This window comes from Ambystoma mexicanum, chromosome 3p, assembly GCF_040938575.1.
Source record: "Ambystoma mexicanum isolate Mex_15411 chromosome 3p, UKY_AmexF1_1, whole genome shotgun sequence".
Taxonomy (NCBI): domain Eukaryota; kingdom Metazoa; phylum Chordata; class Amphibia; order Caudata; family Ambystomatidae; genus Ambystoma; species Ambystoma mexicanum.
In genome coordinates, this window is record NC_090925.1 from 720,467,147 (window position 1) to 720,482,417 (window position 15,271).

Sequence of the window (15,271 nt, forward strand, 5' to 3'; positions counted from 1 at the left end):
ACTCCATGGGAAAGAAGTTGATTTACACTGCGGCATCATCTATCAAGGCAGCAAAAGCACTGGCGATGCTGGCCAGGTATGACAGGGAGTTGTGGTTACAAGCTGGACCCCATTCTGGAGTTCCTCCATGACGATAAGATGGAGGCAATCGTTCTCTTCCAGGAAGGGGAAGTGGCGTCTGATCACACCATCACAGTAGGATTGGACGTGACCGACACAGGGTGCCGGCAAATGGGAAATAGTGTGTGCCTTCGTCGCCAAGGCTGGATGAAAGCCACAGGAAGTCCAGGCGAAGGTGCTGGTCATGCCCGTCGATGGAGAGAACCTATTTGGGAAGGTCGTCGACCAGTCTCTCCAGGCTATCATAACGAATATGGAGACGCCCTGTTCCCTGGGCACTCTCCAGCAGCACTGCTCTTCTTTTCGCTCCTCCAAGGGAAAGTCAAGCAGGTCTTCAAAAGTTTTCGCCATATCGACTCGCAACCTTCCAGATCCACAACTCAGGAAACCTGCAGAGGCCGTTCCCAGGCCTACGGTAGCAGAGGGCATCATCACTGTCGCGCGTAGGGTCTGGCGCCGGCGCCTAAGCAAGACTGAACCGACCGGGACACCGGGCCGCCTGGCTGACTAAGTTCGTCAGCGAGTGGAGAAAGATCACCACCGACAGATGGGTGCTGGATACTCTCACCCAAGGACACACCCTGGAGTTTCATGTCATTGCTGGGCGTAGAATGTATCTTTCAGAAGTACTGAGCTGAGGAAGATCAATTATGTGACATCAGGCAGGCTGCAGATTACGTTTAGGCCTGGTTGCCGATGGCCCAAACACTAAGATGGCTGTGTTAAATAGAATTCTCATTTATGGGCTAATTCCCTTTAACCTTAGAGACCCCCAGCTCTTTGGCTTTGACTTTAGGACTTTTTAATTTTAACCCTGGAGTGAGTGAGACCTTTTTCTCACTCACATCTTTTGACCTGATTGGGATTGTGTTTTTGATTGTGTGTTTCCTCTGTTTTTGTAGTCTGATAAACTCTATAGGCATCTACTTTTTGTATGGTGACACACAACACCTTCAGTGCACTGTCACAGAGAAATCCTTTAAATTTCTCATAAGGTTTAAATACCTTTTCTTGTGAGAACTATTGTTCCCCAAGTATAGTAAAGTGAAATTGACTTGACTTACCTTTTCTCTTTGTAGGTCCAGCACACACCATTTTATGTGGAGTACCGGGGGGTTGCCTAGTAGCCCCTATCCTTCATTCTCATGTAACATTTATTATGTTACCCTGACTGCTTTAAATGGCTGGTGGCAGTGGTTTAATTTTACTACCATTGTGCTTTTCTACCATAGGCTGAATCCTCAGCTGCACTAAAACACCCATGGGTGACCATTTTGTCTTCTTTTTTTTCACCATTTTCTGTTTGTGAGGTCTTTCCTGGGTTTTACTCTCTGCGCTGAGCCAGGTTTGAGCCCTTTGTTCGTTTTGCCTTTGGCAGGTTTCCGCCCTGAAGCCCTCCTCTGGCTCCAGTGTGTCTGGAAATGCGGGATGTGGGGGAGGTTCCCGAAACTTCCCTGTCCTTTGTTTCTAGGGTTGCCTGAACGCAACCAGTCCTGATTGGCTGGCTGGCTGGCTGTCCTTTCAGGACAGCCACCCTGCAGTGTGATTGACACCCTAGACTGTGCATGAATGGGAGAAACCTGCTTAAAAGGGAGGGTTTTGGGGACCAGAGGCAGTCGAACACTGATAGAAACACCTGACTGAACCGTGAACAAAGCTTGCTGCATCCTCCTGGACCTTTGAATGGCCCGTGGAAGCCCTGCTGCTGTGCTGAAACTCCATTTCTGATAGTCAAGAGAAGCTCCGGAAGGGACGACTTCTTCCCTTGGGTTAGTGTGACCAACTAACCCAGAGACGAAATCCACTGGAGCATCTTCCCTGATTGGCTGTACTAATTCGCTGCTGCAAGAATGGAATGCCATCGGTAGAGAAATCTGTAGTAGTGTAGCATCTGCAATCCGGCCAGAAGCTCGAGGAGTCTCCCATGGACCCTCTTGAAGCAGGACAAGCATAGCTTGAGTCCCCTCGCCAGAGTGCAGGACCAAAGGAGTGAAGGAAGCCCAACCGGAATGCAAGATCCGCGGTGGTGCTGTTTACTGAGCGCTGAAACCGTGAAGTGCCGCTGATCCGAAAAGAGCCCATAGCTATGGACGACCTCCAAATTGCTGCCACAGCAGTCCTCCAGACGTCCTGCCTCTTGTCCCTGCGCTGAGGCTCAGGAATCTAGGATGTGCACCTCTGTAACATTACAAAATGCAGCTGGACCACTCTTCAAACCAGAGGTACTGTTTAGACTTGGAGTACTCAGCTCAGTGTCTTTATGAGCTGTGTTTTCTCAGTTGAGGAAAACTCAGTTGAGTTTTAAGCATTGGCTTACCTTAGAGTTGATTCCAACTCTGCTTTTCACAGTCTTGACAGCTTGTGACCCTGCAAGTGATTTCTACAAAACTCTAACTTTGTGCAAGACTTTGGTTTATCTATGAAGTGACTTGGCTCCATGGACTGTGTTCCAATTAACTTTGGCTGTCCTGGCTCCCTGCAGACTATTCTAGTTCTTTGACAACTTGGTTTTAGACTGTTATTGCTGGGAATGGTTTGTCTAGACACATGCCTTGAGAACCAGTTTAACCTTTTTCCTTTTTTACAACCTCAGAATCTGCAAAGTATAACTAGTGATATATAAATGCCATTACTGTCCTTTTGAATGAAGTCACTTCTGGGTCTAGGAAGTGTGTAATAAGCATATCCAAAGAATATATCCACTAACTGATGCTGATTCTGAAAAGTATTCTTATCTTAAAGTATATTTGATTGTTACATATCTTGCACTTTTTAACCCCTTAAGTGCCAAGGATGAGATATCTCGTCATTGGAATTGCATACGCAGTGACAAGGACAAGATAGCTTGTCCTTTTTGGCACCTTGTTTTGTGTGATCCCTGCAAAGCAGGGATCACTCAAAACTGTAATCCAACCCCTGGGCTATCTGAGGGGGAGGTTCCCCCCCTCACTGCCAGGGGGCTGGATTACCTTCAGTTTCACGTCGGCGTGCGTAATGCATGTCGGCGTGAAACTGAAAGTAAAATCACTGCAGCAGCCATTTTCGGCTGCTGCAGTGAAGAAAGAAGGTGAGTGCCCTTTCTCCGCATAGATCTCCGGCTGTATTTCAAGCCGGAGATCGAGGCGGGTATCGTTGGAAAGAGGCGATTCTCCCCTTTCCAACGATACCCATTGTGTGGCATTGCTGATCGGGCGCCGGGCACGCGATCCGTGGGCAGCAATGTCACCGGATCAATAGAGATCTGTTTATGACGCGGGGGAGGGGGGCTGCTTACTAGGTCACAGCGCTGGAGAACCCTGGGGGCAGATGATCACTGCCCCAAGAGGTGAAAAAGAAAAAAGAAAAGTCGAGGGGAGGTGGGAAGGGTTTTGGGGCCCTGGGGCCCACTAGACCACCAAGGATGTAGGAAAAAGTGGTGTCCTTGGAAAGGGGAGGTTCTCCAAGGACACCATCTACATGAGGCATTGCTGGTCACGGATCGGCGCAGAGCAAAGGGGCACATTGGTGTGCCAATCTGGCGCCGGGTGCCCAAACCTTACTGCCCCACCATTTTTGGGGGCCCTCACCCCATATGGGTGGTGGGGGCACCTCATGCAGGCCTCCCTGGGCCTCCTACAAATGGCGGTGTGAGGTACACCCCCCCCCCCATCATTTGGGATGGTGGGACAGGCCCCCTGTCGGTGGGGCAGGCAGGTTTGGGCACCCCGGTGCCAGATTGGCACACCAATGTGCCCCTCTGCACCAAGGCAAGTTTTGTAAACAATGAAAAAAATGAAAAAGGTACACTACACTTTAGGGCGGGCTGAGGAGCACCCTAAACCGCGAGGTAGTTTTCTAATGTAATGGGGGGTGACCCTCTACCCCCCCACACCAAATGCAGGGGGGGCATCTCATGCAGTCCTCCCTGGGGTCAGATGGCCCTTCCTAGGAGCAGATATCTGCCCCCAGGGAGGGCTACAAGGGGTGCCCCCATTTCCCCTGAGGGGGAGGGCCACCCCCCTTTCTCTAAAATGTATCCCTGGTGGCTAGTGTCCCCCACGCCCAATCCCACCCAACATTCCCTTTCGTTATTTTTTTGTTTTGTTTTTTGTTTTTGCCCCCTTCCCTGGGGGCAGATGATCAGCCATCTGCCCCCAGGGGGGGGGCCTAACCTGCAGTCCCCATCCTTTGGGCTGTTTGAAGGAGGCCCAGGGAGGCCTGCATGAGGTGCCCCTGCCACCCATTTGGGGTGAGGGAGAGGGCCCCCAAAATAGTGGGACAGCCCCCCCAGTGGGTGGGGCAGAAAGGTTTGGGCACCCTGGGGCCAGATTGGCACATCAATGTGCCTCTCTGCACCAAGGGGAGTTGGGTTACCAAAGGAAAAAAGTGAAAATGGTGGAACGCTTTTTAGGGGGGGCACCCCAAAGGGTCTGGGAATTTTCTAATGGGATGGGGTGTTGCTCCCCCCCCTCCCCAGCCGCAATGGAGTGGGTGCCATGTCATGCAGCCCTCCCTGGGACCAGATATCTGCTCCTAGGAACGGACGCCTGAGCCCAGGGAGGAGTGCAGGACAGCCCCCCCTCCCTTATCTGCTCGTTGGGAGGGCTACATGAGATGGGCCGCCCCTCCAATTTGGGCATGTGTGGATTCCCACGGGTGTCCTCTTTTGGGAAATGCATGGGGTTCCCTGTTTTCCTTGCTGGCTTCGACACCCTAGGCCCAAATCTGTAGGTTTCCCACATGAAAAAAATGGTCAGTGGCGAAAGGCTTGGGGTTACCAGTGGGTTACCCTTTTCCTTTTGCGCCCCCGGTAGGTGCACCCACACATGTGAGGTACCGTTTTCATCGGGACGCGTGTGGGGACGCGGGAACGTAGGCCATGTGTGGTTGGCGGTGTGTGTGGGGCAGTAAGGTTTGGGCACCATGGGGCCAGATTGGCACACCAATGTTCCCCTGTGCGCCAAGGCAAGTTTGGTAAACAAAAAAATGGAAAATGGTACACTACACTTTAGGGTGGGCTGAGGGGCACCCTAAACCGCAGGTTAATTTTCTGATGTAATGGGGGTGACCCTCTTCCCCCTCCTCCCCCCGCCCCCCACCAAATGCAGGGGGGGTATCTCATGCAGCCCTCCCTGGGCTCAGATGCTCCTTCCTAGGAGCAGATATCTGCCCCCAGGGAGGGCTACAAGGGGTGTTTTCTGTAAAATAAATCCCTGGTGGCTTGTGCCCCCCCACTCCCACCCAAAACTCCCTTTTGTGTTTTCTTTTTCTCATTTTGCCCCCTTCCCTGGGTTCAGATGATCAGCCATCTGCCCCCAGGGGGGCCCTAACCTGCAGGCCTCATCCTTTGGGGCCTTCACACTTATTCCCGGTGGCCTTTCCCCTCCCCTCCAATCGGATGGGGGCCACCTCATGTACACCTGCCTGGGGGCAGAAATCTGCCCCCAGGGAGGGCTCAAGGGGTGGCCCCCCTTTCAACTTGGTGTGGGAGGGGGCTCCACCACCTTTTCACGGGGGCAAAACAAAAAATCCCTGGTGTCTAGGGGCCCCTGACCCCCACCCCCATCCCAGTTAATTTCCTCATTTTATTTTTTTTTTAATTTTGCCCCTTCCCTGTGGGCAGATGATCAGCCATCTGCACCCAGGGTTCTTCACATATGTGCCCCCATGCTTTGGAGGCCGGAGGGGGAGAGAGGGCTGCTTACTGTAAGCAGCCCCCCCCCAACCCCCTCTCATTCAGACATCCCCGGTGTCTAGTGGGCATTGTTGGCCACGGATCGAGCACTCTGCGCCCAGCAATGCTTTCATAAAAAGTGTCGTTGGAAAGGGGAGAATCTCCCCTTTCCAATGACACCTCCCTCGATCTCTGCCAGAGATCGAGGGGGAGAAAAGTGGAGACTCACCTTTCATTTTCACCGCAGCAGCCCGAAATGGCTACTGCAGTGAAAATGTACTTTAATGTCGGCGTGTTTTACGCACGCCAACGTGAAACTGAAGGTAATCTAGCACCCTGGCAGTGAAGGAGGACCTCCCCCTCACATAGCCCGGGGGTTGGATTACTGTTTTGAGCGATACCGGTTTTGCAGAGATCGCTCAAATCAGAGTGCCAAAAAGGAAGAGTTATCTCGTCCTTGGCACCCTGGTGGGAATTCCAAGGACTAGATGCCTCTTCCTTGGCACTTAAGGGGTTAAAAATTGATGTTAAATAATAACTATTTATAACTGAAACCTTGAGTGTAAGTGTTATTTGGCTACTTGTATTTGCGAATTTCATTGCTACAGCTCTACAGCTCATATTTACCCCTTTTGAGATAGGCCTGGCTGCTCGGTCACACTACCAACTTGTGTAGTACAGACATATACCAAAAGGTGGGTTACCTAATACCAAGCAGATAAGTGTTGTGTAGTCTCGCACAGTGTTACTACATCAATTCTTACCGAACAGGCTGCACGTTTTTGGGGTGCATTCCTCTAACCACCTGGGAAAGTTGATACCACAAACCTGATAGCTGCCTGCGCAGACTTGAAATTCCCCAATCGTGCTCAGGGTCGTCCGCTTGTGGATTTCCTCGCTCTGTTTGCGCCGCTAGTGCTCTCACCGGGCAATATGTCCTTGCAACAAATGAGTTAACTCGCACCATAATTCCCAGCGGATTCTGGGTCGTGACACGGGTGGTGCAACGGGTGCTCAGGAACTGCCTTAACACTCACTCGACCCAGTCAATGCCTGATTTGGGGTTACCTGTGGCATCTTTTCATCTGGCTCCGGGTACTAGCAGGCAAATCGGGTTGCTCCAGACTACCTCAGAGCTCACCTCACCAGCTCTGCAGACCGCAAAGTACCAGGCATGATGACGGCAGGGCAGTCTTCTGAAATCCAGTCAGCAGTCACAAACAATAGCCAGAGGTCGCTGCTCGCTAGCCAGCTCGTCACCAGTTGTTAGGATAATAACTTCCAGGAAACGTGAGTATCTGTATAAACTCAAGGTTATTTAGTTAAGGTCCTGAACGGGGACCTCCCAGCTCAGCACACCATCTCGACTCTCACCTGGTAGCTGGAACCTCTGCGCACTCCAGGCCTCACCCAGTGGTTCTATGAATGCTAAGCATCGTTATAGTCAATGGTTGATATGAGCATCCACAGATGGTAGACATAAACATTGCCTGAACTATATACAGTTCAAGATATTAACAGAAATAACTATGCAGGTGCTCATAGGAGGCACACTCCTAACATTGCACACCCTGGACTACTCTTCATGCACTCCAACACTCTGCAGCGACTTCTTAGTTAAAGGTAAGCAATACCTTTTCACCCCACAGTAAAAGTTTGTTGCTTGATGCTCCTCTGTGCAGCAGCGACGGACCCGGTCTCCTGATGCCTCAGGACTCTGAATGGGATGTCTCAGCAGCAGTCTCGAGAGAGAGAGTGGACCTCTGGCATGGATTTCTTCAGCTTCTCTGGTTAGTCTGCGGTTTTGGCACCTTTTTCTCAGCACCAACTAAGGACGCGATTCGCCGGTCGATCTTGGATTCCTGGAGTCCTGCACTCTGGTGAGGGGCCTTGGATGAGTCTGATTTTCTCTGGAGGTTCAACTGGAGCTCAGCAAAGACTTGGATAGGTTCAGCCTCGGCAAGAAGTTGCACTACAAATGGGTCGCAGGTCTCCTGGTATTCACGGTCTGCCGCTCTGGAAAGGCACGGCACCTCTGGAGATGGCTCAAATTTTAGTTTGTCTCAGGGCTGGTTGGTTCCACCAGCCAAAGGGAAGGAGTCGTCCTCTTCGGAGCTCTTCTTATCATATAGAAAACGCAATCAGGACAGCAGAGGTACCTTCACAGTGATGCAAAGGGTCTGCACGCGTCTTCGGTTACTTAAAGTTACCGTGGTCAACTTGCCTTTCCCCTCAGGAACCTCACGCTTTATTCAGTTTCGGTGCACACTCCGCAATCGCTCAACAGTTTGCAGAAAAGGGTGGCTGATTGTCCAATCAGGAGATGCGGACCCGCAGGGAACACTGGTTTCATTCAGGCACTCGGGTAGACAAAGGGCAGGGGAGTGACGAAGTCCTCCCCATTTCCTGCCTGCCCAGACACACTGGAGCCTAGGGGGGGAGACCCTAGGGCTCTCACCAAAGGCAAAACAAACACACAGACCACCCCCTCCCAGAATGTTAGAAGAAACGCTAACAAATGACAACCATACTAGAAATGGCAAAAAAAGACAGGAAACACCATGTCAGAACATAGGTGACCCTATTGTGCACATCTGAGACTGTTTACAGTCTGCAGTACAAAATAGCACAATAGTTGGTAGAACACGTCCACTGCCACCAGCCATAGCTAAAGGGTGTCGTGACTAAAAAGTCACAGGAGTAGAGCGAAGGAGGATACTAGGTATCTCCTTGGCTCTCCGCATAAGGATGTGTCAATCTCTCATAGTATAACGTTTTAGGAGGGATACAAAGTATCCCTCTATCCTTAAGAACTGTAGTTAGTAAGGATAAGAAAAGAATATCAAAGGAGAACTCAAAGGGTTCTTTAACACTGCCCATAAGGAGCTTATAAAACACAGATGCCTTAAAAGAGATATGGAGGAAAGTAAACTCCATAGTACAGGTAAAACACAGAACAGAATTCCAAGAGACATAGCCCATAAGAATGAATGAGTGGATAAAGGCGCCACTCATTCAGGTTTTAACGAAAAAGGTCCAGAAGTCCTGCAAAAAGTGCTGGGGCTCTCACTTGCAGAGTGGATGAAGCATACAAATGATAAATCTCCCTAACACCCACCAGTGCACAAGGTCACTTTGTAGTGTCTTCCTGGATAAAGCATTCCAAAAACACTGATTCCCCACTTGATACAAGCCCAGACACTGGATAGACAGTGTGTGAATCTGAAGAAACTCACTCCTGTTACATGATGTGCAGCTTGAAAATCCCAAATACTGTGGCATAGACTGGAAGCTTGGACCAGTGGGAGCACAGAGGAAAGAGAAGAACATTTTGATTTTAAAAATAGTGCCCAGTTACAAAACTTGTGTAGAAAAAGCATTCCGTCTCAATGTGGGCATTTTAATATACTGATGAATATAGCGTGTGAACGTAGCATGGATGATGCACATGCACACCAGCTACACCCAAATATGTATTTTTATATGGTGAATAAAGGTCCTGCTCCAGTCCTGAAGCAGGGACGGAGCAAAAGTTTTTTTCTCTGATTGTGAAAGGTTACTTACTTGTGTAATTTTGTAGGTATTACTTTGCAATACTGTATTATAATGAAAATGTGTTTAGACCTATTGGTGTGGTTTGTGTGTGCATGCTTGTGTGTACACTGCTCTTCCTAGGTGCAAAGCTTCGTCTCTCCTGCCAGCTACCCTTGTGAGAGTCCTGAATAGCTTAATGTGAAGCCTGCCTAACACTATATGCTGGTCATCCTAAGCCCTCACCATATGACTTCTAGAAAATGTTTCCAACAGTAGGGAAACTAGAAAAATGCACAGGGCCATTTGCCAGAGTGATGGGATGGAACCTTCTCAGACTCAGTACTACCTTACTTCCTGGAATGAGATAAAATGGCGAAAGGACAATTATTGCATCTGAAATTATCCATTATGTGCATATATATTGTTTTAACATCAGGTACTCTGTGGCGGCGCTTCTGCAGGTGTTTAGAAGTTGCACCTCTTCCTGATTTTCATTATTTTACTTGTATTACAGGGTACCAAGGGCAAAGCCAGTTTACCCAACTTTTTGGATCATATAATTGCTTCTGTGGTGGAAAACAAAAAGACCTCTGATGCTGCAAAGCGAGCCAACCACCCTACAGAGACACAGAAAGATGCAAAGGAAATGGTGATGGGGCTCAACGTTCTCGACCCACACACTTCCCATTCCTGGCTCTGCGAAGGGAGGCTTCTCTGTCTGCATGACCCCAGCAACAAAAACAATTGGAAGATATTTCGGGAGTGTTGGAAACAAGGCCAGGTAAAGAAAAAGACCATGCATTGAGATGGTGAGAAATGCTGTCACCATGAATGAGTGTTAGTTCTTAAGATGTTCATTGATATTCATAAAGATTTAACATTTCAACCGCTTTGCACTTAACATTGGAGAGAGAATGTGCTTTTAAATGTAAAACTAAATAACCAAGAAGTTATAAGATACCTATATGTCAAAACATATTTTGAGTACTAATTATATTTTTATGTTCCTTTTGTTAAGTCCCCTTTTCTCTTTGCTGGCTTGTGTGGTTTACTTTTTGCTGTCCAAGGGACTTTTACTGAAGGCCCCACTGTAGCTGCAGTTTGTTTTGGTGTGCTGCCCTTAGTAATACCCAATTATGTTACTGGGTGCATTTTTTTCATCCAAAAAGTTTTAGTATGCTAGTGACCGCTCCATGGTTTTGGCTTCAGCATCCTGTTGCTGTTTTACCATGGCAGTAGCCAAATGCCCATATATGGTGAACATTGCGCTACCATTGTATTGTTGATACCTTGACCCCTACTACCATTTTGTTTTGCTTGTGTGGACTACTAGGAATGGACAGAATTGACGTTCTGCCGACATGGGTTCTTTACAGAGCCTACCACTGCACCCTTTGTGTGATAGAATTGGAGTTTTCAGTGGATGAGGGTTACCCATATACCTCACTCTTCATCTTTGTTGGTGTGCCTGAGCGTGTGGAATTTGGCTTGCCAAACCTTTTTGCTTCTTGGATTTTGAGGTTATCTTTGTGTGGCTAAACTGGTAAAGACTGTGTTTGGGACAGTCTCGTCCTAATACACTTGCATGCCTGGAAATCTGTTGCTGGGCAAGTGTGCGCTTTGTCCATGTTTAGACAGCCATTTTCTGTTTGCCGGGTCTAGATCCTTACGATTGGTTGTCTGAGGTAACATCCGGCCTGGATTGTAGATAATAGGAGTACCACTTCCACTATTCTAGATGCCGCTCACTGGAACAGAGTCCGAACAAGAGCCTGCACTGAAATCGGAAGACTGCAGCTGCATGTTCGACTGGATTTATAAACTCTGGCCGGGTGGACAGTTGTTTAGGCGGCAACCCTAACTGTAGTGAAGAAGGAAACTCTGGGAGCTGTAGCCAAACTAATCAAGGTAGCATGGAGAGTGGTCATTGCTAAGTCTCAGGAGAAATGTATGGGATCAGGGGTGCACAGGAGTCCACACCGTGAGTAATCAAGGATTACACTTAGTTATAAAAATATTATACCTATTTTTGGCCAAGAACACACTATGAAAATCATTAAGAGCAGGCAATAATATCACGCAACACTAATTGTAAAATACATATATACAATCAGTCAGTTAATGTAAAGTGATACTTCAACACCTCTCCTCCCCCTGAACCCTCCCCCATGCCTTAAAGGGAAGGTAATTGATAGGATACATCACCAACAGTCCACAGGAATTACAACCCCAACTTATAAAGTCCAACCCTAAGTTGTATGGGGCCTTGTGTCCAAAAGCTTCCAAAGTTTCCAAAGAGTTTTGGGAGGTGGGAAAAAGTTAGGAGGGTCCTGTGGATGTGAAGAAGGTTCCAGAAGACACATGAAGAAGTTAACTGATGAGTAAAAACCGTACTAATACTTCCTGTCCACTTTCTTCCATCCTTGTGGGTGTCCCCCAACATAGGTACGGTACCGGAACCTTTGACAGCGAAAAACATAGCTTCCCCTTTAAACTTAGTATAGCGTGTGGGGTCACGGCCTTAGGCATGGGAACACTGCACCCTCCGGCGCCTACCGCAGTCCCTTTTTCTGCAAGGATGGTGTCGGACCTGGCAGCCAGCACTGAGACTTTTTTAGCTTTCCGCATGCACCTTTTGCTATTCAATTCTTATTTCACTTCCCTTCTGTGCCTCACCTCTGTGGCGCATGACGACCGCAGGAGGATTTGCGAGATGCGCCTCTTGCAGCAGCTCATTCCTGGCCTCTGACCCCCATGCACACTGTCTTGAGTGTTTGTGGCCCGACCACCGATGGGACTCGTGCGGCCTGTAGCGCTCTCATTCACAGTGCATTGAATAATAGTCTGTCACGGTGGAGGGAGATCTTCCACACTTCTCCTCCACCCGCAGGGCTCAAGACGAGGGTACACGCGAGTGGACAGAGTCCACCCACTTTTTTCAGTGGGCGGACTTGGTCCCCCCAGCTAAAATGAGAAATATTGAATGTCCTCTTTGAATTTATGAACTAAAGCCTACCTCTGGGCTCAAAGCACAGTTGTCAGGTTTGCATGCAGGACACTTCACCATTGCACTATATAACCTGATGATAAATAACAAGTAACTAAAGGTCAAATGTCCCATTTCGGTACTGCAAGTTCCAGGGAAAATATTATTGTTTCTTGGAGTTTAAAACATTCACACCTTTTTAATGTTTTCAAAAACACTTTTAGAACAAAATATCCTCTTGGTTTTGTGTGTTGATCTTATGAAAGGCAAAAGCCATTCGTCCTGTGTAATTTAGGTGGTCATGCAAAGCCAATTTAATGAAATGTGCATATTTCACCTTGATATGCGGATTTCTGGCGATGTCACATCCCATTGCGTTTATTGATCACTCCCCCCACTTTAATTTTTAGGACTTGACCCCCTGTCCACCCCACCTAAAGGACTTTGTGTCCGGGACCTCTCGTCAAGACAAGGTAGGAACTCTGTTCAGCATGAATCCACAGCACAGACACTCCTTCCACGGGGTACCCACGGATTGGGGTTCCTCGCATTCAGGTTCTGGCAGGCCCGAGGCCTCTAAGGCTACCGGCTCCCGAGCCGAGGGACCCGGGGGCCCTTCCGGGGCGTTCTGGGGATAGACCCGAGGCCTCCCAGACTACCGGCTCCCAGGCTGAGGGGCTCAGGGGCCCTGCAAGGCTGTCCACAGAAGGTTGATCAGGCTAGTCCTTTTAGTCTACCCCAGGGGGTAAGGGATCATCGAGTGCCACCTCCAAGAGTTGTTCCTCGGCTAGATCCACCAAGGCTACTGGCACAGATGCCAAGGGCTCCAGACTACCGGAGTACGCTTTGAAGCCATCACCCGTGCTGCTTCGACTACCAGTTATCCGGATGAGAGCTCAGTCCCTACCAGAGGGATCTCAATGCCGACGCTTCTGCTAAGGGTGCAAGACCCAAGCGCTCTCCTCCCATGTTTGAGACCTCTTCTAGCTCAGGGCCTTGGTGCCGGCCCTTCCAGGGTGTGGCACAAGGCCTCAAAGGGGCATAGCAGCACACGGCGGAGCCTGCCAGGCAGGTGGCCATCTTGGATCTGGCTCATCATCCTCCAGTGCTTTCACCCATCGAGTGGGCTTTACAGGATGATTCCAGCCCCATTCTTTTTTTTACTATTTAAATGTTTTATTGGTTAATACAGTATAAACCTTTAACATTAATCCATCAAGTACTAAAAAGTACACTTCACTCGTATACACTCAAATCCCAGTGTATTGCAATTCTCTACTGGTTTACCAGAATTGCACCTTTCAATAATTTCATGGCCGCAATTGTTGCACCAAAGTTCTCTGACATTATTCCCTTCCATCACATCTCATCTGAAATTGGTTAATTACATTGATAATAAGCACCCAAAAGCCTCCCCCGCACATCTCTTAAAGCTGGACATGAGATCATTAGATGATTAATCGTCTCCGCACTATCAGTACACCCACAATATCGGCATCTGGCTTCATTCCTATCAATTTTTCTCATCAGCCTAACCTCTCCAGTAGGGAGGATATTGAGTCTAGTTCTTATAAGTAAATCTCAAAAGTAGGCCGATGGAGGTTTTTTTTGAATAGTTTAACAGTACATTCGTTTCTTTATTTCCCAGATAAAGTTATTGCACAATTGGTATTTATTTCTTTGATCCATGGTATCTTTCCAGTCAATCTCCTGCAATGACTTCTTCACTTCAAGGGGATTTGTCTTCAACATCTCCTCTTCAAAACATTTTTCTGTCAAAAATGTACTACATCGCTCTTTCCACTAGTTTAAATATTTGTCATGGCCCGTGGATGGATTATTAAGAATGACAAATGGTATCAGAGGGCAGTCCATTATACATTTCTGATATAAGGAAATTGTATTCTCTGCTATCTTCAGTGATGTGGAAAACTATCTCAATTCAAATCGAATCATACATCCCAGGAGAGAGTTTGGCAGCCTCAGTACCTTTCTCCAAAAATAACCTTTGCAAACACCCCACACCTTCCAGGACAAATTTAGAAGATCCTCAGCTCCGTAAGCAATGACTGCCACCACCTTTTGCTTATAGAACGTTAGGATGGGGATCATAGAGTAGGTCCTGTATCGGTTATGTATTGCTCTTCCCTGCTTTGCAAGCTTAACCAGCTTGTCTCATTTGCTGGTAATGGCCCGACTCATTTACATTTTTATTTATTTTTACTCCCAGGTAGATAATTGAGTTGACTATTTCCAGCTTCTGGTTATTCGGAAACCATGCATTCGGTTCGGCCTTCTTCTTAGTAACACGAGCTGACTGCATGATCAATATTTTTGATTTCTTAACATTCGCCTTCATATGATTTTCTTCCAGAAAGCGTTGAAATGTGTTCAGACGTCTTTGTAAGCCAATTGGTGTCTGGTCAATAAAGACCAGATTGTCCACGTATAATATCCATGTGATAGTTCTTTCATTTATTTTTGGGGGAAAAGCTAGTGTTTGTTTTTGGGACTCTCCCATGTCTATCCGATACAGGACAAACAGCAGGGGTGCTAGCACACAACCCTGCTTAATGCCACGATATGTTGGGATCTTGCTTGAAAGGAAACCTTCTCTTGTTAAGCGGATCTGGATTGAGGTGTCCGTATATAGTGCTTGCATTGCTTCAATTAATGCTTTTGGGCAGTCCCATAATTCAAGCTTCCGCCATAGACCATAGATGATCGTGGCAGATGGCATCAAAAGCCTGCTCGAGGTTAATAAAATTAAATAGGTTTGTGATTTAGTATCGATTGACCTCTGTTTCAGAAGATTCCATATGAAAATATTCAGGACTGTGCCCACTTCCGGGAGGAAGGCCGTTTGCCTTGGATCTAGTAGACCAGCTGAGCTTGCCCAGCGCTTTAGGTCTCAGCAGTATTGAGGCAAATAGTTTACCAATAGAATCCAAAAGGGCGATCGGTCGGTAATTGCAGGG

At 48.1% G+C, this 15,271-nt stretch overlaps 1 protein-coding gene across 1 annotated transcript in view; it reads left to right on the forward strand.

Moving 5' to 3' along the window:
• KDM3B (lysine demethylase 3B) overlaps positions 1 to 15,271 on the forward strand; it is a 2,029,046-nt gene that overhangs the window by 1,412,484 nt on the left and 601,291 nt on the right. Inside the window, exon 16 of the mRNA XM_069651588.1 lies at positions 9,822 to 10,088. Within this exon, the coding sequence (XP_069507689.1) occupies positions 9,822 to 10,088 (267 nt within the window). The remainder of the gene's footprint in view (positions 1 to 9,821; positions 10,089 to 15,271) is intronic.